Here is a 22,101-nt window from a genome sequence, read left to right on the forward strand (position 1 = left end):
GTAAAGAAACTAAGACATAATGAAAATTAAAGGTTAAGGGAAAACACACTGAATATTTTACTATGCGTGAAGTGGTCAGCTTTCACATGAAAGAAAAGTACAGCTGTCAGAGTCAGCCAAATATTCCTGCGTGATATAACCAGCAGGCAACATTAAATTTCATACCTGTTTGACTACAAAAACAAAGCAAATTGTTTTATTTGGACTATAGTCTGTAAAACTCAGCTGTGCAAATGAGAAATTCATGAAGTTACCATCAGCTGTGTATATATATACACATATATATACATAGCCTTTACATTAGCAGCTAAATTCTCCCAATCAGCTCCTTCATCTCATTCAGTTTCAACCAAGTACAGCAGGAACTAACTACATGTAAACTTAACAGAAAGAAAAATAGTATTTGATTTGCCTTTAGGTACCTCTGTAGTATTTGGTAATGAGAATTTTATTGTTTAAGCTGATACACGCAAAAAATCCTAAACCTGTTCCCTGTCTTCCCCCCCCACCAAACTGTAGACTTCAAGTTGCAAAGAGCAAATGGTAGAAACAAATGACATAAAAGAAAAGCCAGTGGATGAGATAATTTTAAAAAGGACACTTCGTACAGTAGCAGCAGCCTCAGTTTTATATTTGCCTAGACACTCACAGATGGTGTAAGTCTGTAAGCATTAACAGCAGAATGGTTAAAAATATCTGAAAGAATATGAATTGATTTTGTTTATGTAAAGAGAAAGCAACGAAGACACTTAAGGAGAAGCTGACTATTGGGCAGCAAATACTAGAAATGCAAAACAGAACAAAAGCATTTAATGGAAACATCATTGTCTTTTGCAGGACCACTCAACTCTGTGGCCCACGAGCTTCATACAACCCAGGGGGACAATATAACTTGCCTACCATCCATTCACAGAGGTAACTGAGGAGAAGACTGAGTTGACTGTGTCAGCAGGGAAGCCAGCATGTGCCCTGCCACCCTCCATTTCAGCACTCTGCAGCTCACCGCTCTTCCTCTTGATCATGTTTCTGCACATACATTGCAATTCTGCTCAAACACAACAAATCTGATGCTGCCAGGAAGCCTACTATTTGTGTGCAGGGAAAGACTATACTACCTGCAACCCTTTCCAAAAATCAAGAAAACAGCCCACAATATAAAAAACCTCTAGTGGACAAGGCACTCTGCCATATTATGATGTATCTAACTTCTTGTCCTCCACGTAACATATCTGCAGAACTAAAACAGAACAAGAGAGGATGAAGAAATTCTTAGCATCTACAGTGATTTGGTAAATCATCAAGACTAATTCCTTAGATACAAAAGTCATCAACTAAAAGACTCAACTATGTTATGCAAATTAGAGAGACAGGTTCTACCATACGCTTTCAGTGAAGAGCAGGCAGGAAGGTACTTGGAAAACCCCAACATCTTTTGTATGAAGTGAAATAAAGCCTGAAATTCCTTTCCCTACCCACAAAATAGAAGAAGTCAGAATGGACGCTTCCAAGTCATGACAATATCCCAGCTCTTTTAAAGTTTTCATTCAATGCAAGAAGAAAGCAAAACAACCACTACCACAAACACTGACTGGAGAGAGCCAAGGAAAGCTTGGCGTAGGTGGGGGCACCTGCCTAACAAGGACAAGTGTTCCATGTCTGTTCCTGGCCATCAGGCATCAGCAGATCACACTTAGCACCAAGACATGACAGACTAATAGTAAATTGCACTGGGCTGGAACAATGGGAAAACCTGAAAAAGGCCTATTGCCCTTACTGCCATAAAACCATGCAAAGTCACAACAGTGAAACCAAGGATTTTATGCACGTGATTCTAGAAATAGATGCATCAAATGCATGGACCTGGATTTGACAACCGGGGAAAATCCATTTTTAAAACTTTTTAAACAGTGACCTGTACTCATTCATCTAAAATGTATTAAACCAAATAGATTACTATTCTAAACCTACTAAAGTGTCACATTATAATTCCAGTAGCAAGTTAAAAGACACTTTTTAGAAAGGTCCAGGAATTTAGTCATGAAACAAAAATCCATCCAGTTTCAGGTACGGAGGACAAGTGAAGATGCTTGAGACTATGCAGCCTCCTAGATTCTCAACTCTGAGTTCCTGAGGGCCTATTTATTTTTTTAAAGGCACCTCAAATAAAGATGTAAAAATAAAAAGGATCCTGGGAAGATTTTTTTTAATCCTACCTTCTTCACGGACTGCACTAAAGCCAGAAGTTCTCACAATTTTTCTATAAAATGTTAGTCTAGTATCTCATTCACAGATTGAACTTAAATCCAGCTCACAAGTATAATTAGTGGGAGTAAAGGACTCTGCTCCTGCAGGAAGAAAAAAAAATATTTTTCTAACCAAATAAATATTTAAAGGTTATTTGGTTTTAAAATAGATTCCACCTGAGATGAATTCAGTGGCTTCTAATCTTCTTTTAGCAGAGCCCTTGTTTGGGAAAATTGGCAATATTCTGGACTTGACTGGGTTCTGTGGAGTCTCTGGTTCCAGTTCACACTTTAAAAATATGCTTGTACTTCATTAATGAGAAGTGTTTGACTAGAAACAATCTATATAATAAACACAACAGTCACTGTTTTACCATGTTATTGTCACTTGTATATATAGTAAACACACTTTCAAATTGTAACATGATATTCTAAAGATTTAATCTTCTGAAGTAAGTAGCTTTAGAAGCTTTCAAAAGCATCCAGAAAGCAAGAATGGTTCAACACAGAATTATTCAACAAAATTTTTCTAATATAATCCATGAAAAATTTTAAAGTTATTTACAAAATATTGCTATTAAATACTTACAATATCCTCTATTATCTCCTTCACTGCAGCTACAGCTAAAATAAATAAGAGAGGGACCAATGTTGTATAACGGCCTGTTGGTGATACATCTGGTATTTGCTAACAAAAAAAAGAAAAAGAGACAAAAAATTTGTTTGCATTGCTGGTTGAAACATAATTTAATACAAGAAGCAGTACTTTCTGTGCAAATATAGACAGGGCAACTGGATTCACTTTTTAGACACGCTGCTGGTTATTTCCAAGAGAGGGTTATTGTCTTCAATTCAAAAGAAGCTGATACAATAAAACAACATTTGCATTTTAAATAGCATAGTATTCAGTGGAGTTACTTTCAGAGGTTTTAGTGTCTGGAGAATATTCACCTTCCTTTTCTGTGTTTCAAATTAAATTAAAATACACATTTATAAAACACAATTAATTTTTTCAGTTTAGATTTTTGTTAGAGTGGACACAAGTCCAAGGTATTTTTACTTCTGTACAGTTTTAATCTCTAAGAGATATTTTGTATCATACTAGTTATTAATTGACAAATTTCAAATAGCTGCTTTCTGCCAGACTATTGTAAGAAACCCATTTTTGCTAAGCAGGTATGGGCACAGATGATGCAAGCGAATGTGTATGTAAAGTAAATGCTGAGAAGATGCAGCTACTTATGCGATATGCATGGATGATTATCCATAATTATCTTTATATTGACTAGAGTTGTTAATGGCAACATTGATAGGTGAGAGGATTGCTGCCTTAATAAACTTATAATAGGCAATGCAGCCCATATGACTACAATGAGATCTTTGCAAGAAAAGAGCACACTAATAAGTGGTGCCTCAATGTGGTTAGCAGACATCCTCAATTTATCATAAAATGTTCTGAAAAACAGCCAGTGCTATTTATGAATTATATACATTTATTTTTGCTACCACCACATTGTGCATCTGAAAGAAAACAGGATGTTATATGTACATATGCTATGTTTCTTGGAGTAAGACCAATATAGATCTATTTTCCAGGTTACTCTAGACCACATTTTTCAAGCAATTACATGGAAACCAGGCAGAAAGTTACTGTTGGGCAAGTACCTATGTGTTGGCTACAAGGGAAAGGGATCTATCACTTCTCCACCTATTCCTACCCTTTCATTCCTCCCTACATGTATGCTCAAACTCCCCCATTCCAATTACACATTATTTTCCAGGCAAAATATGAAAGCAAAAGGGGCACCAGCCTGTACCCTGGTTCCATTATCCCGTATTTCTTACTCCTGCCACTGTGGTCTCACTGATAGCCTGATAGGAGATGGTGGACTTGTAAGTCCTAACATTCCACTTCTAACAAACATTCCACTTCCTAACATTCCACTTCCTCCACCCCAAACACCTACCTACCAGCTTCTCACCCAGTCATGCCAAGCCTCAGCCAGCTTCTGAAACCTCACGTTCTGTGTCACTAGCTTGATGCGCACAGTGGCACCACAAGAAATGCTGCCGGACCACTGGATTAGTCCAAGATGCCAGATGGGGTCAAAACACTATTTAGAAGCCACAGGTTTGCAGGCAGACAACCTAATGAAACTCTGACCTGTGCAGATATATCCTAAGAAACTGCTCCAAGCACTTATAGTGGAAGCAAAGAAACCTGTATAAGTGCAGAGAAATCAACTTTCACTTGCTGAAACATCTGAAGTGAGGGAGGAAAAAGTACACATGGTAGTACATGTGCCATTATTTTAGTAATTTTTGTTTGGTATGTCAATTCCTAACACAATCATCCCTACAACACACAAATCAACAGATTCTAAAACATGCACTAGAAATTATGCAGAAAATGTGGTTTTGTCAAATATGACTAAGAATACAGAACTAGCCAATGGTAATTAGCACTGCACCTGCCCACAGTTCAATTTTCATTCATCATCAGCTACTGCATTTATAGAATAGTATACAAAAAAACACATCTGCTTTTATCAACTTGAACTACTGCAAAATTTAAAAATTTTGATATATCTGCAAAATGTTATGTACTTCTTCAAAAAAGTCTCAGTCAGCTGGGTCAGGGATAGCCCTTTACAAACATACTGAATGAAGCTACAGTGGTGGTACAGAAAAGACCGCGTGCTTTCTTCCTAACCAGCACAGTCAGCCAGCTGGGATATGGGAAATGGCTGCTATAGTACTGGACTCCCCCGCTGGTTTTCTTCATCTAGGCTCAGCTTCAATCCTTATCAGCTACACTCCAAGAATAAATAATCACTTCTCCTCAGCTGCAATTCCTACCCCTCAAAACAGACTACAGGATTGAAGTTCATAAAATTCAGGTTTTTAAGCAGTACCTTCCATTACAGAGGGTACTGCCACAGGTAACATTCTTCTGTGTATGCGAGACATTTTTAAATGGGATTTTCCTGCCACAACAGTCTTTTTCACCTGACAGTACTTCAGCTATACTTAACCTGTTTTACAGAAAAACCTGTATGTGTATTGTGTTATCTCCAAGGAGTAAAAAAACCCACAAACCCAAACATTTATTAAAGGTACGTTTACCCAATTCAGCTATTCTGTGAGGCTAACGAGCTCAGAAAGAACGGTACACCAACCTCAGTATCTCTGCAAAACACTGTCTATGGTATAAATGCTCTCTCAACAAGTTTCATTGCAAACATTAGCATCTTACTGTTGATCTTACCTGAAGTAACGCAATAAAAAGAAAAAATGCATTAGCAGCTCTTCTGAACTGGGAATAAAGGAACCTTGGCAGGAATGTGATTATGTTGTACTTTGCAGTGCTGAGAGAAAGAGACAAAAACACACGCTATTATTGCAGTAAGAAAAATTCTTCAAATTTATTCCTTCCCTCTCAGTTACACAAGCTTTCAAATAAAACAGAGCCTTTTGTGATTTCTGTGCTACCAAACAGATTTGTTTTGGCTAAAAGAGAAACTGAAAGACTTCTACAGAGACAGTCCTGCAGGCGTCCATGAACTGGCTAACCCAGGGAAGCGCCCGCCACCCACAGAAACTGTCGCAAGCTTCCATCTTGAGGCAAGATGTTCCCTTGTCACCTCTGCCTGCTCTGTGGGAAGCAGTCGAGCCCTACTGTCACTCAGTTATAGGCAACGAGGAGAGGAAAGAAGTAAAGAGAAGGCAGCAGGCAAGTAGTTACACCACAACCCTTGAGGGAGGGGGTAAGGCAGGCCCCAGGCCCACAGCTCTTGGGCCCACCCTACCCCGCAAGCCATGGCATACACTGGGCTGGTAACACTGAACAACGGCTCCAGTTCAGACAAAATTCTTGGGGAAAGAGGTATAACAAGTGTAACGAGGAGGGTGCTAAATCAGGACTGAGGAGCTGTGGAGCTTCTGTGCTGGCTATGAGTTTGCACGATTCAATGCAAAAAACCCAACAACAGGATCAACTGAATTTAAATGGTGCATTTAAGAAATGATTAAAATTATAAAATTCTATTAAAAGGTAAAAAAACTATACCCTTCACTGAATGGAAAGTTCACTTTTTTAAAAAAAACCAAACCGATAAATATTGGATATTAAATATAAATAAATAGTTAATTTAACTTTGCATAAACCAGTCATTTTAAAGGTGGAATGAATATATCCTGCAAAAAGCTAAGCACTGTCAAGAAACAAAGGGAAAGACAAAAAAGGTAAGTTGCGTACACAAAAAGCATTATGAAGTATCTCAAGTCCATGAAAAACCCCCACCACATTATTCTCAATGTCTATAAAATTTCTGCATATATCAAAGGTACCTTCAGAAAAACACACCTACTTGGGACAGGGGTATCTTTGCCATTCATTTACTTTGAATTTTAACAACAGAACTGAGGATGTTTTCAGATCTAAATATATGTTATTTATGAGTACTCAGTGTGTTACTTCAAATTCAATAAAAACTAACAAAAAAACCACACCGTAAATCATCATCAGAGTCCTAAAGCCCGAACTCAAAATTCAAAACTAGTTTCATAAGCAACCACAGCATCTTTGTAGCTGGTTGATCGAAAAAGAGTTTCCAAAGCACAAACAATTCCATGCTCAAGACAAGTACATCTACATTGGCATCAAACTACCAGAAATATGTTCAAAGACAAAAGATGAACTGAACTTCAACTGAACTGAAAGCTGAAGAACAAATCTATACTCCAGGGATATGCTGGTGGTGCAGCTGTAAAGGCAACCCTTTTCCCATCCAGACCTTTCTCACCCTGTTCTTAAAAATTCAGAAGGTCAGGTTTGTAAATGAAACAGCTCTGCCACTCTTGTTGGTCCACTTCATTCCCCCCTCTAGAGTCTGAGACTGTAACTAGTGGTCAGAGGAAATGGCAGAAGTGGAATAAACAGTCTTTCCTTCATTTTTGTGATGCAACATGCAACATTCTGAAATTCAGTATGTATTAACAAAAACACTAGTTAATACCTGACATGATTATTGCAGAATTTGGTTAGCTGGGGCTGATTGATGAATATAGTTCTCAGTTCCTCTTGGTCAGCTAGAGAAGTTTTCTCTGAAACATCATCTGTCTTCTCATAGCCTGTAAAAACACAGTATGATTTTCCATATAAATAGATTTATATACACAAAATTCAAGGCACTTCATGACAAAAAAAGACATCTATTGTGAATGTGAACTCAATGCATTTGCCTTTCTCACAATAACAAGTAATGTTCATTTAAAAACAAAAAAGTTTTAGCCTTTTAAGTAATTTTAATTAGATATGAGGATAAAAGGTATATAGTCAATATGCTTTGTACATATGATAATGAATAATAACTGTAAAATCTGCTGAATTCATGAGTACACTTAAATAACTTCTGCTGCTTCATGGCAATATGAACTATGGTCTGTCGGTGCATTTGAATCCAGAAGTGAGCATAAAAAAAAAAAAAAAAAGGCTCATTTTTCCATCTCTCCCAGCTGAGCTATCTTGAGTTAAAAACCTGCAAAATTCTGGAAATTACTTCTGGTACTGAGGTAAATATTTTAAAAGAAAGACAGCAAGAGAAATATATGAACACGAACATAAGAAAAAAGTAAGAAGTTCAAGAATATACCAGTAATACCAGTAATTCTGGGCAAAATGTAATGAAAAATGTAGTTATCTGACAAATAAGCATTACAAACTCAGAAGATCTCTAGATTGTACAGAGATCATTCAGCAGATCAGTTTCAAGTTTTGCATGTAAAATTTAACATTCGTCATTGCTGACTTTACAGGGAAGTCAAATATTTAAAGGGACATTTACTATAACCTTTATACAATTCATTTCATACTACTTAATCTATTTTCCTGCACTATATCTACCCAATATACACATAACACACTTTCCCCTTTGTGCTTCTTTTAAACTAGTGTTACACACATGCACACATCCTATAGTAGTGTAACAATTAGGAGTTTGCAAAAGAACACATATATAGGTACATTTCTTACAAAAACTTTGTGAAAATGTAACCATTAATCTCAATGGTAGAAAAACAGTTTACCAAGAGGATGTCTGAACAATGAAATTAAATACAAAAAGCATGTGTCTAGTATAGCTATCTTAAATCAAAATGACTAATTCTATTTGTTTGCGCAAATCACCTGTTTTGAGAAACACTCATAGAAAATTCATTGTCACCATTAAAACTATGCAAACACAGGAAACCAATGTAAGCAAACACAGAAAACTAATGTAAGCCACCCTACAGTGAGATCAATTATATTCTTCCAGTCCTCAGGAACCCCCCCCAGACCACCACGACCTTTCAAAGATAACCAAGAGTGGCCTAACAGCGAGACTTGCCCGCTGCCTCCCCACTCATAAATGCATCTGATCAGATCCCATGGACTCATGTATTCCCAGTTTCTTTAAGTGTTCCCTAACCTGGTCCTCCTCCACTGAGGTAAGTCCTTCTTGCTCCAGACTTTCCCACTGGTATCAGGAACCTGTGGTTCCTGAAGGCTGATCTTATCAGCCGAGACCAAAGTGGAAGAAGGCTCTACGTACTGCATCCTCTTCCGTGTCCTTTGTCTCCAGGTTCCCTGCCCCATTCAGCAGCGGGCCCACATTTTCCACAGTCTGCTTCCTGCTGTTACATCTGAATGAGAACAAGAAGCGCTTCTACAAGTCCCTCATCAGATTAAACCCCAGGTGGGCTTTGGCTTTGCTAACCCCATCCGTCTATACTCCAGTCACCTGTCCTCACTTCCAGCTCTTCTATGTTCTCTTTTTACATTTGAGTTTTTGTCAGGGGCTCCTTGTTCATCCATGCAGCTCTACCGCCACCTTTGCTTGATTTCTTGCTCATTGAGATGGACCAATCTTGAGCTGGGAGGAAGTGATCCTTGGAAAGCAAGACCACTAAGCATTTGTTGGCTAATGGGATACCATTCCTTCACCTGCTACAAGTTTTCTGCACGACACTAGCCAGATTATTCCCAGAGAAGTGACATCAGTATATTCTTCATTTTGTGGGCTTAACTTGAAATGGTATTATTAGACTTATGGACGTTCTCAGCACCTGCCTCCACTAGTCAGTGAAAGCTAAGCTTTGCGCATATTCTTCTATAAGCTATAAGGAATCTTGTACCAACCTGCATCATAACTTTCATCTGTAAAAGGGGATACCAATGTATTCTTCTCTCTCAAGACTTTTCACTAATGTTTTGTCAATTGCTCAACCATTATAATGATGACCAACAGGCGTAAGTAGTCTATTCAGGCTGGAGCTTGTAAAGTAAACACAGGTATGGCATAAATCAATCACCAAAAAGTTTTAAAACAGTAACAATAATCTGTGTGTGTACAGCTGCTTGTTAAATAAGCTCTGTTCATTTTGTATGCCAAATGAGAAAGATACCTAGAAAAAAAATATGTTAGAATGCAACTTAATTCATCATAAGGTATATGCATGTCAAAGATAATTAAGGCTGTACATGAAAACTTAAAGCTTACTTCTAGCATGTTCTATAAATCCTTACAAACAGGTTATGCAAAATCCAAGTCATCCTCCAGTATACTGCTCACTACATAGCCCCTTACCTATTATATCCAGAACATATATTTCAGACACTACCTTGGAAGGTCAAGTCTCCACACATTGTGCAAAGACTCAGCAGAAACTTGTAATTTCATGCCATTTCCCGTTCAGAATTCACAGATTCCATTACTATGCAGGAAATCCCCACTACTACGTTCATCCACTGCAAATTCTTTATTTCCTTCCTTCCTTGCAAATCCCCCAATGAAAGGCACACACCCAACACACTTCTATTCAAATTTCAGTATATCTCTCAAGAAGACTCTTCAGAGGAAGGGCAGCCAGCCTAACAGACTGGGCCCACCTGAACAAGCAGTCATACAATACTCCTCGACTCAAGGAACCACATGGGCGCACGTGGCAGACGAAGCATGCCATTTCCTATTCTTGTTATCACCTCTCCTTGGAGTGACAACCATCGCACAACTGGCTAAGCATGACCTCCAGCACACAACTCCATAAACACCTATCCCTATAACACAAGTGGACATAGGCACATCTTCAAGATGCCTAGGTTTTCAGCCAAGCCACAGATGCACATCCAATCACGTTTATACCTGACTGAGCCCAAATCCATCACATGGCGAGCGCACCTTCATTCCGGGTATATGACATTTACTTTCCAGTTGCTCAATGAAGGAGCAAACATGAAATATGGCTCCTGTGAGAGCACCTGGACGGAAAAGTTGGACACTATTGTGTCAAAACAACCAACCTAGACTGCCTAAATTCAGGAAATAAGGAAAGAGTTTACATATTTGTGGAATGTACTACTTCAATTTTAAAGCATTCATTTTAAAACTTATGCCAGTACAAGCATTGAATACTGACAGTGATAGAATTAAAGCAAATGTTAGCAGGCATTAAACACTATATATTACCTGTTTGTTAAAAAGACTGCCAAACCATACATATTTATTTTCATATATCAGCATTACAGCATTTATTTGTTCTCCTTTAATCAAAATGACAGCAAAAAGGTGCTGAGGAGCTTCATAAACATTCACCACCTGACTTCCTACTACCTTGAATTCAACTTTCACTTGAAAAGCAATCTTAGGAGTTAAGTTCTGAGCCTCACACGTAGCCCTCTATACTCTGCAGCTTCAGTAAAACCAGCTCTCCTGCCCTAGGTGCGTTATACTACCCTGAAAGCTTTAAAGGTTACACATGTCCCATCACCTCCCTGCCTAAACTTTAGAATACATCCACTTAGAGTACACAGACTAGACCGACACACAAAGCTCAGTATCAAGGAGATACAATTTTTCTTCTGTGTTTGTGTGTATTTGTCTATATATGTACACACACAAAAATATCTAAAAGCTTATACATTACTGAAGTTATTATGTTGTCTCAAATGGTAAATATGCTTAATTTAAATGACCAAAATGTTTTCCAAGCAACAAGAGACATAAAATGTTCTTTGAAATGCTCTGCTTTCATGTAAGATTATCAGTAAGAATATTAAAAGAGAGACATGGAATTCTAATTCAGCATTTGATATAGAGCTTCTACATCCTACCCTCCCACAATGCTGTTTCTTTCAATACCCATGTACCACCCTTTGCAACAATATCATTACATCTTGCTTGCATTACCTACCCAAGAACTTCAGTCAAGAGTCAGCACACCTGAGTTTCAGCTCCTCTGCAGCTATGCATTTATCCTGGTTAGCTAATAGATGCCCAATGCCTGGCCAGAAATTGGGCACACGCTTCTTGCCAGGTAGTTGCTGATTTTCAGAACTGCCTGAGGTCAAAGAGCACTCTTTGCTGCACAGCTGCAAGGCAAGCCAAAGCTCAGGCACTGCTTCTGGGCTCTCAGCATGCCAGATGTCTTCAAGGGACACTATACCACCCTGGCCTGCATGCTGGGCAGACCTACCCTGTAACAGGTTTTTTGTTTTGTTTTTAAAGTCTCTATATTATGGCTTGAAAGTGAAATTTTCCACTAATTTGTCAGATATAGGACCGTACACTCATAGGTATCACTTTGAGTATGACTGGGAGTTTCCCTACACGATGCATTCACTAGAATTGCAACTAAAAATTACCTATCGCATTCCCAGGGTTTGTTTGTATTCTGCATCTTCAGAAAACTATCATAAAGCATTTCCAATTTCTGCCATGTCTCGCCTACACTCACCTAGCATAAACAGATTAAATCATCAAAAGCTTTCTTTAATTATATTCATTCTTTCAAATACAACCTGCAAGGAAATCTTCAATTTGTTTTATTTACATAAGGTGAGTAAAGAATTTGAGAACAACTGGTTGGTACTCAAACGACCAAAAATAATATCAGGAACTAAAATTAAAAAGGGATATGCTTTTCAACAAGGAAGGATGTTAAACGCTGTGGTAGTTTATACGTTCATTTGAAATGCCTACCAATCTACAGCCAAGAGGACAAAACCAAGACTGAAGATTTGTCCCAGTATTACAATCCCTGATGCAATCTGGCGACTTACAGGAAATCATGTCTAAGACGCATATCATTTCAACTGTTCACTTTCAAATATGAAGTAGGACACCTATCAAACTACACTTGCAAACCTGAGTCTAACTGCATTACATCACCCCCTGACTTTTAAGAGCTACCCTTCTATGAAATTTTAAAAAGCAAAACTATAAGCTAGAGCTTAACTGCTGACTAACCTAAGGAAAGGTCTCACATATCAGTGCAGCAGGCCTACATCAAAGTTCACCACTTTGCAAAAAAGAAGCTACTAAGTGCTATATTTCTTCCTCCAGAAGAGTGAGGATCCATTGGCATCTAACCAATTTGTATGAACTCAGCCTATTAATCAAATAAGCAGAGGCCGGCCTGTCACAAAAATATTGCCTACAAGTAATCACAGGAACAATAAAAGCATACCCATACCTAAGAACGGAAGAGAAATTTCACCAGATCATCTCTTGGTGAAAGTAGCTACATTTCTGATGAAGGTGTGTTTGAAAAGATGCATTTAACACACAGCAAAAATTAAAAAGAGTTGGTTGCACTTATGTAATCCATTAGAAGGTTCCAAGACAACAGAACGTTGACCCAAACATTCAGAAAGTTGACAAAGAAAAAAAAATATAAAAACCTGGCATACAGAATCCAGACAGGACAGATAAAAAACCTGCAACCACATGCACAGACAACAGCAAAGCATCAGCTGTTACAAAATCTTATTACGAAAAAAGTGTGAAGAATGAGAGTAAGAACTTAAGATGAAGCAATCATTCTACTCTCCTTTAAAAAAAAAAAAGAAAGGGCAGTTATTGCTGTGTTACAGATACTAAACTGATGTCCACCTCACTTCTTGTTCGTTCATTGCACTAAGCTATCAGAAAAGCATTATTCCAGGGCTTAAAATTAAAGGTAGCATCACTCTTTTTGGCCTAAAGGCCACAACAATTTAAGGTCACAACAAATTCTGAAGTACCTCTTAGTAATAATTTTGAGGTCTTACATCTAGCAAGAGTAAAACAGCAATTATCACGTTTCAGACAGGAACTGTGATGCTGTACTAGTAAGGCCTGCCATTCAGAAAGAAGAACGAATACATTCCAAGACTTTTCTTCCTCTGCTGTGGCTTGCAACATTACTGACATTCAACCAGAGTTGAGCTGATATTTAACCACAGCTGAATTATCAAACAGATTCTATGACACACACACACTTACATGCCCCTACTGACCGAGAAGCACGTGACTTTAAAAAGTTGTAGGTCAGCACTTTAAAAATAATAGGAAATGCCAACACATCGTACTACTCTGACAATTTATTACGCAGAAATGGCAAGTTTCAAAACTAATTTGCTCTTAATACTCAGAATCACATTTTCTGATAATATATTTTGATTATTTTATTATTTTATGTCACTACAGGGCCAAAACCAATAAAAATGTGCTTCAATAGCAAAAGAGTGCAACTCTTACCCTAATAAAAAAGTTCACTTACAGAGCTGTTGCATAAACTAGAATGACTGTACATAATATTTGTTCTGCACTCTGAAAGTTATTTGCTAGCGGAACACAGAATCTGGAAATTATTGATGGATAAGCACAAACCACCACAAATTTCATTCAAAGTCACCCAATAAATAACTGAGGTTTTGGTTCAGGATTTCCTTTAATCTGGTCAAAATTAAACAATGCAAGTGAATTATATGCCAGAGTGGGAAAAGGCAAGAAAAAACTGGAAACAGAATTGCTGTGAATTCTGAGAATATGGAGAATATGGAGACTGGGTAGTTTCAGGTACAAGCTGTACCTGAAAAAAAAATCATAGCAAAATGTGTATTTTGCATAGAATACATGTTTCAGTTTTGCCAGCAAAAGTAACATCTTCAACAACAAAGCCCAAATAAATAAGTAACCAATGAAACAAACAAACAAACAAAAAAAGCCCCCAAACAACCAACTTGAGCTTTCTCCAACAAGAGACCCATTGAAGACCATATTTTGCTTCCAAGAATAAACTTGGAAGAAGTAACTGTTCCAACACACAGTATTTGCAGGGACTCTTCCTAAACCAGTTTTGATAATAAAGTTTCTAAATTAGTAAAACAACAACAACAGATTATAAAGAGTAACCACTGTCCAAATATTTTACATATATCCAATTTTTCCTTTAGGTAGGGTAGTTTACAAGTTTCAGCTTTCATTCCTCAAAAGGTGTCTCATTTTTGTTACAAGAAATGGACAAGGGTAAATACAGATAGACTATAGTATGGAAAGAAAGGGAGGGAAAGAAAACCCTCATTCAAATCACCAGAAGGATTTTAATTCACTTCCTTTAATCATTAAAAATTCCTTTTTTATTCTCAAAGTACAGCATTCAAAACCTTTGAAAGTTGGTGCTGTAGCCCAGAACCTCTTATATGAGTAAGTCTGCTAGCTCACATTCCCAAAGAATGCAGCACAGTTCAAAGAGGGTATTGTTATGAAAAAGAAGGTGCCTTCAGAGTTATTTGTCATAATGCCGTGACAGACCTTCGATGACAGAACGGGCACAGGGAACCTGACCCATCAGTCTGTCCTTCTGAGGAGTCAGAGCACAGAAGGGAATTGGAATGACCTGCTCAAACCTCCTGGTACCGCTCAAGTGGCCAAGTCTGCGCTAGAACTAGACCAATTTTTTTCCAATTGTGAAGTACTGGGATCTCAACATAGTCTGCAAAACAGACTAGTCAGAAAAAAACCCAGACCCAAGTGATTATAATGAGCACTACATCTGGTACAATGCTATATAGTCCTATAGTCCGTGAGTAGAAACATCGAAGGATATATTAGGCATTACAAAAACAGACGGTCTTCAGCAGACCATCTGATGGCTACTACAGAATTTCTAAGTACTTCCCCTCTTCATATGAAAGCCATAGAATCATAGAATAGTTTGGGTTGGAAGGGACCTTTAAAGGTCATCTAGTCCAAGACCCCTGCAATCAGCAGGGACATCTTCAACTAGATCAGGTTGCTCAGAGCCTCGTCCAACCTGACCTTGAGTGTTTCCAGGGATAGGACATCTACCACGTCTCTGGGCAACCTGTTCCAGTGTTTCACCACCCTCATTGTAAAAAATTTCTTCCTTATATCTAGTCTGAATCTACCCGCTTTTAGTTTACAACCATTACCCCTTGTCCTATCACAACAGGCGCTACTAAAAAGCCTGTCCCCATCTTTCTTATAGGCCCCCTTTAAGTATTGAAAGGCTGCAATAACGTCTCCCTGGAGCCTTCTCTTCTCCAGGTGGAACAACCCCGACTCTCTCAGCCTTTCTTCATAGGAGAGGTGCTCCAGCCCGCTGATCATTTTTGTGGCCCCCCTCTGGACTCACTCCAACAGGTCCATGTCCTTCGTCTGTTGGGGGCCCCAGAGCTGAATGCAGTACTCCGGGTGGGGTCTCACCAGAGTGGAGCAGAGGAGGAGAATCACCTCCCTCAACCTGCTGGCCACACTTCTTGTGATGCAACCCAGGATACATCAGTTGGCCTTCCAGGCTGCAAGCGCACATTGTCGGCTCATGTCCAGCTTTTCATCCACCAGTACCCCCAAGTACTTCTCCTCAGAGCTGCTCTCAATCCCTTCATCCCCCAACCTGTATTGATATCGGGGGTTGCCCCAACCCATGTGCAGGACCTTGCACTTGTTAAACCTCATGAGGTTCACATGGGCTCACTTCTCGAACTTGTCCAGGTCCCTCTGGATGGCATCCCGTCCCTCAGGTGTGTCAACCACACCACTCAGCTTGGTGTTGTCTGCAAACTTGCTGAGGGTGCACTTGATCCCACTGTCTATGTAACTGATGAAGATATTTAAGTCATCTCATCTCGCCCAAGTTCAGCTTCACCTAGTTTTCACATAGGCATTCACCTCCACTAATATAAAGAACTAATTATTACCTGCTTGTTGTTGGTAGACAGCACCATGGCACCTCAAATTTCTACCCCTTCTCAATGACCTTATATAGTTCACTGAACTCCACCAATACATGAAGAAAAAGCATTAATGCTTCAATCTTCAGGAGAATCCTAATAAGAACTGCCAACCACAATTCCACTCTCCCAGAGTCTCTCAAAAGAAATAAAACGCTTTGAATGATTCCATTTCATATTATTTAATGGATGCATGTATTAACTGTGTAGTTATATATAGCTAAACCAACCCTAGTTAATTACTGTATTTAATAAGGCTAGATGTAGACTACACTACTCAAAGATTCCCCATGTGTTTTGCAACTGCAGAATACATGACACCCATGGTATTTCCACAGCACCAAATGTGTGAAGCCCAGGTACAATTCTGAATTCAGGTTACTGGCGGTGAAAACACATGTATAGATTTCCTAAATTCATTTAGGAGGGCCAGATCTTCCATGCCTCAAGCAAGACTTTATTGATACACATACCACCTTAGAACTGCTGTGTTTCCTATGCTTATGGTAACTGCAGGTGTTCTTCTTTGCAACAGGGATAAGAGGCACAAAAATCTATTTAAAAAAGATCCTCAGTATGCCTAGTTATCTTTCATCAGCCATGAAGAGCACAAGAACCTCCACAGGTTTGGAAGAATGCCACAAAAATAGTTCCTTTTTAATCAAATTCCTTTCTCTGTGCAGGTAGCAGGTTGTCTTACAGATGTTAAAACACCTACAATTTTTACTTTGTAATAATTTACAGACTGTAGTCTCAATTCTTCTGTGTGACTGGTTGAGCAATTCTTGGGAATGATACCTGTGTGCATTGTTCTGACAGTTCTGATTTAGTTTATTTCATCTGAGCATAACAGTTGATTTTCTTTAACAAAGGTATTACTATCTCTTCATGTCAGAGAGCTCAGTTCTGAGATGATGTCAAGACAGTCCAGACTGATAAGGTAGCTCATGATCCACGGAAAACTCTCTGAAGCAGAAATTAGTTGCTGCAGTGACAGAAGAGAAAAATGAGGTTTTAACCCCAAAGACACAATAAAAACCATCTAGAACAAGGGAAGTAATATTAAGCTTATCTATCAGATCCTCACAAGTCTTAGGCTACTCGAAGGAATGGCCCACGCCATAACAGCACTTATGGAAGCCACTGTTTGTGATTACAGTATTATCAGAGACTTCCAAAGAACACACAGGGACCCTGCCAATAACAAGAATTTCCTACTCTGCACTGTGGGTAGGACTTTGGTGGAGGTCTCAGAAGGCAGCCTTATCATCACTTTGCACAGCGCTTATCTAAGAGACTCCTGCGATGGCCAGAGCTAGGGTGTTACAGTTCCTTTATGTTACTGTCAAATGCTAGGGATGAGACCCACACTGCAGAACTCTGAAGTTCTCTTTTTTAGAAAACAGTAAGATTTACTTACGAAGAACTGTTTAGAAACGCCAGCCACAGAGTCCAAGTGTGTAGACTAAATTGGAAGCCATTTATCTCAAAAAGAAAAAAGGAAGTAAAAGACTCGCTGACACTGGTTTCATTGTGAATGAACTGAGTATAAATAAATTGAACTGAATATAAATAAAATGAACTAGTAAGCATCACATTAATCTAAGAGTGAGAAAACAGTAAGTTTTTAAATGATTTTTCTTTGAGTAATAGTATATATAGTATAGTATGAGACAATAACGCCACTGCTGTGATGAAAAACTACGTCGTTTTCCAAAAGTTAGTTTCTTAAAAGAAGTTTCATATCTATTTTCAGTCCTAAAGAAAGTATTTTTGAGAAACCTCTTAAACCCCATATTCAACTGTTTTACAGTCATCCAACCTTGAACACTATTCAAATAAACTAGACTTTTTTTCCTTTTACTGCATCTGCACATCTTAGCTAGACATTTACCTTTAGGGAATACCACATTTGTTCATTTAATAGCCATTAAGATTTCTGTAATTAGATCATTTTAAAGAGAGCATCAGTTTTCCCAGTTTATTTGTGCTAAGCTTGCAGGGAAAACCAACTGTCTGGGAAAAGAATAACTGGAAAAGAACTCAAATTAAGCACTGAAAATTTGGACATTTAACTAGTCCCATTATGTGCATCTACTAACCACTGTGGGTATAGCAGCACGGCTGCTCCAGTTGTAAACGCATTTCAAAAGCGTCCCTGGAAGGATGTACCTTCTGCCTTTCTTCTTAGAAAGATGCATTCTTCTATTTCTTGGCCTGCTAACGTTTCCTAGGCAGAGGCAGAGCCAGACCTCCTCCAATCCTACTTTGGGGGGAGGAAGGCACATAACATGGGAGAAACAGAATAGAACATCAACATAACAGCCTACTTCCAATCTATGTTTCTTCATGCTCTTCCTAGCGCAAAAAAAAAAAAATAAATAAAATATCCTTTGTTTGGAAGAAGGAAGAAAGACACAGGCAGAAAGTTTTTACCTCCCTATACAGCCAAACAAAGCCAAAAAATAATCAGCCTGATGTAATGGCTTAAGTGCGAAACTTTCAGACAAAGGGATAAAACCTGCATACCTGCCTCAGGAAGTATGCGTCATTACAGTGACACTGCTATCATTACCTACAGCAACTGAAAATCACAAGCTGTCCCAACAGACTGCTGCTTTGGTATCAGTGATTTCAAATTTTACTTTTGCATGCAATAAATACTGTATTAAGGTAATTTCATTGCAGTGATTCTTTTTACAAGGCAGTAATTGACACGCTGTTATCTGCAGGCTAAGCAATCCGAACCCTTACTTAGGCATAAAACATCAGCACGGTCTGACGTTTTCAGGCACATTCCCTGTATCAGCAACGTTTATTTCTGATGATCAGCGTACACTTACATACTACATATAAAAGAAGTATGCCGACTTATTCCTAGGACGAATATCCCAGGACAAATATCCGAGGCCATGAGCCACCGCTGCCTCTCCCTCTCCGCCACTCGGGGCCGGCGGGCCGTGCAGCCAGACACACCGGGGAAAAGAAAACAACCGCTCGCCCTGAAACGCTGCCATCGCTGACGCGCAAACCGCTGCCCGGGGGCTCGCCGTCCCCGGCAGACAATGGACAACCGTAGATACGAGACCGCCCGGAGACCGCCACCACCACCACCACCAGCAACGCTCCCGCCCCAGCGCTGGGATCGATGCCCGGCCGCGGCAAGCGCCCGCCGCGGCAGCCCCGCCGGGAGGGCACGGCACGACCGGAGGCCGCGGTGAGGGGCGGCGCGGCGGGCGGCGTTGCAGCAGCCGGCGCGACACCGGCTCCCGCCGCCTCGTCTCCCCGCCGCCCCCTCCCGGCCAGGCGGCGCAGACCCCGCCGCGGCTCCGCGCCGGAGGGTCGCGGAGCGCCGGCCGGGCTCCCCCGTCCCTCCCTGCGGGCGGGGAAAGGCGGGCGCCGGGCGGCACTCACCCTCTGCGCGGGAGCGGATCTCGGAGACCGTTTTCTGCACCGCCGGCATCGCCGCCGGGCGGGGGGCGGTGGCGCGGTCGCCTCCGCCCGCGCGTCCTGCACCTGCCGCACGCCGGAGCGCGCCCCGCGCCGCAGCGAGACCCGGGGCGAGGGCGGCGGCTCCCGGCGGCGGCGGCGGCGGGGCTCCGCGGCGGCGGCTCCTCCGGCAGCCCGAGGCGGCAGGCTCGCGCCCCGGCTGCGCCTCCCTCCGCTCGCGCCGCCGCTCCTAACTGACAGCCGCGGCGCCAGCGCTCTGCGCTCGCCTGCCCCCTCCGGAACCTACCGGCTCCGCCTCCTCGTCCCGCGGCGTCCCGCCGCCATCTCCCGCCCCCCCCCCCCCCCCCCCCACGGGCTCAGGCTTGGCGGGCCGCTGCGCCTCACCGGGCACCGGCACTGCGGGCCGTGTGTGTGTCCTGCTTCTGGAGCGAGCGAAGGGTTTCCGATGTGCCCCCCACCCCGTGACGCGAGGGGAATGGAAGGCGCCGAGCCCTGGGCCGCTGCCCGGCACTAGGGGCACCGGGGGGAACCCCAGGGAAGGCCGGCCGGTGTCCCCGGTAGCCGGGGCGGGTCGGGGCTCGTGTCCGGGACGGCGGAGCTCAGCCTGGGGGGGGGGCCAGGCGGGGCGAGGTGGGCTGCTGAGAGCGGCGACCCTCGGGCGGCGCACGCTTCTCGGAGCCGCGCGGCCGCTGCAGCCCGGCGGCCTGGGCAGAGGAGGTCGGGGGGCGGAGGGCAGGAGGCCGCGGAGGGGGGCCCTGTAGCGCTGCCCAGCCTTGTTTATCTGCAGAGGAGGCCCGGCCTTTGGTCTCTTACGCAGCTTAGCGAGGTGTAAATGAAGCGAAGGGCGCGGTGAGGGGCGGGAGGCGTTCATCCGGAGAGGGAATTTGAAACATTGCTCTAAAGCCCTCATTCAGAGGGAGAGAGGGTTGGTGCCGCTCTGTTTGACAGGCAGCTTTCAAACTCTCACCCAGCTTTTTATTTTTAATCTCTCATAAGTCAGAGTGCCGCAGTTTGACAGCCCTGAGTCAGTGTGAATCCAAGCTCTCCTCCTGTGTGGGCTGGTGGAAAGGAGGTCCCAGCTGCAGATGCCTCAGGCTGAAGCAGCAGCGGCAATTTAACTTCTAGACTGTTAACGTGAGGCTTGGGCGACTGCAACAGGCTGAGCAATGTGTGTCTGGCATGTTGTCCCTATGTCTCGGTAAAAACAGCCACAGTAAAGACAGGATGGAGGAGAAAATAGGAAAGGTGATAGGATTTGGAGGTGGGTCTTCTTGGCATAGTTAGGTTTTGCATCCATTTCAGTCAGGCATAAAGCATACTGACTGCCTAGAGGACGATGGAAGTTATGAAATAGAATAAAGCTACTATTGTCTCACGAATCTTGAGAGGATTTGAGGCTGACATGTCTGCTAAAGGCCACCATTGTGTCCTCCAGAAAGTATGTAACACAGTCACATAATGGATGTGGGATTGCTGCTGGTTTCTTTACAGAGCATACATACATGCTATGAGAAAATAAAATATATATAGTCTTCCTTAACAACAACAGAATCAGTCTTTTTGTTTGATAAAATCGTATAAATTTAATCTGTAAATCGATCAAGCAGCACTTCATCCATGGAGAAAAGTGAAGCAAGAATTTGTTTTTCTTAAATGCTGAGCTCAGATACCAGGAAAGAAGAATACTTTGCTTCACAGAAGACTACATTGGGCAATAAATGCAGCTTTTTTTTTTTTCAAGCCATGGGCCAGAAAACCCGCTGGAGACTCCTCTTCAAAAGAGAATGCTCTTCTGCATCATCCCGTGCAGCAGTCTGTGGGCTGTTTGTGTTTTTGTTGGGCTTTTTTTTTTTTTTTGCTGAACCAGAAACAGAGACTGTAGAAAGATCTCTCTTCATGCTTTTTTACTGGAAAAACAAAATGCCTGGAAAGAACATGCACTGCTCATCCAGTTTTAAGAAATACTCAGTGTAGGTCGGTAAGCTGTGGGCAGAGGCTAGGCCAATGCAGGTTATTTTCTGTAAGAAACAGCTTTTAGTTTTCTGTTGAGATTCCATTGAAGCCTGACTGAAGCAGTCATTTAGGAGACTCAACATATATATAACCCTCCCAGCGTAAACAGAGCCCTTTCGTGAAAAAGGATCTTGTGTGGGGTTTTTTTTGCAATTCATAGGAGCTATACTATTGTTAAAAGGCTGCAACCAGACTGTGAAACTCACTATGAATTTATATACATGCCAGTTAACATACATTTTCCCCCAAATCACTGCAATGCTGGTGACGAATAGGATTGTCACTTAAATTCACTTTTAAATTCCATTTTATGTCTAAAATTTTTTGGCTGTAAGATCC

The 22,101-nt window shown here is 41.2% G+C and overlaps 1 protein-coding gene across 1 annotated transcript in view; it reads right to left on the reverse strand.

Annotated features, from left to right (window-relative positions):
- Window positions 1-19,768, reverse strand: part of ATP8A1 (ATPase phospholipid transporting 8A1) — a 125,593-nt gene extending 105,825 nt beyond the window's left edge. Inside the window, exons 1-4 of the mRNA XM_050895569.1 lie at window positions 19,714-19,768; window positions 7,262-7,376; window positions 5,512-5,611; window positions 2,833-2,931 (exon numbers count right to left, since the gene is read on the reverse strand). Coding sequence (XP_050751526.1) covers window positions 2,833-2,931; window positions 5,512-5,611; window positions 7,262-7,376; window positions 19,714-19,762 — 363 coding nt within the window. The 5' untranslated portion in view covers window positions 19,763-19,768. The remainder of the gene's footprint in view (window positions 1-2,832; window positions 2,932-5,511; window positions 5,612-7,261; window positions 7,377-19,713) is intronic.
- Window positions 19,769-22,101: the final 2,333 nt, after the last annotated feature.

This window comes from Gymnogyps californianus, chromosome 4 (assembly GCF_018139145.2).
Source record: "Gymnogyps californianus isolate 813 chromosome 4, ASM1813914v2, whole genome shotgun sequence".
In the NCBI taxonomy this organism is placed as follows: Eukaryota; Metazoa; Chordata; class Aves; order Accipitriformes; family Cathartidae; genus Gymnogyps; species Gymnogyps californianus.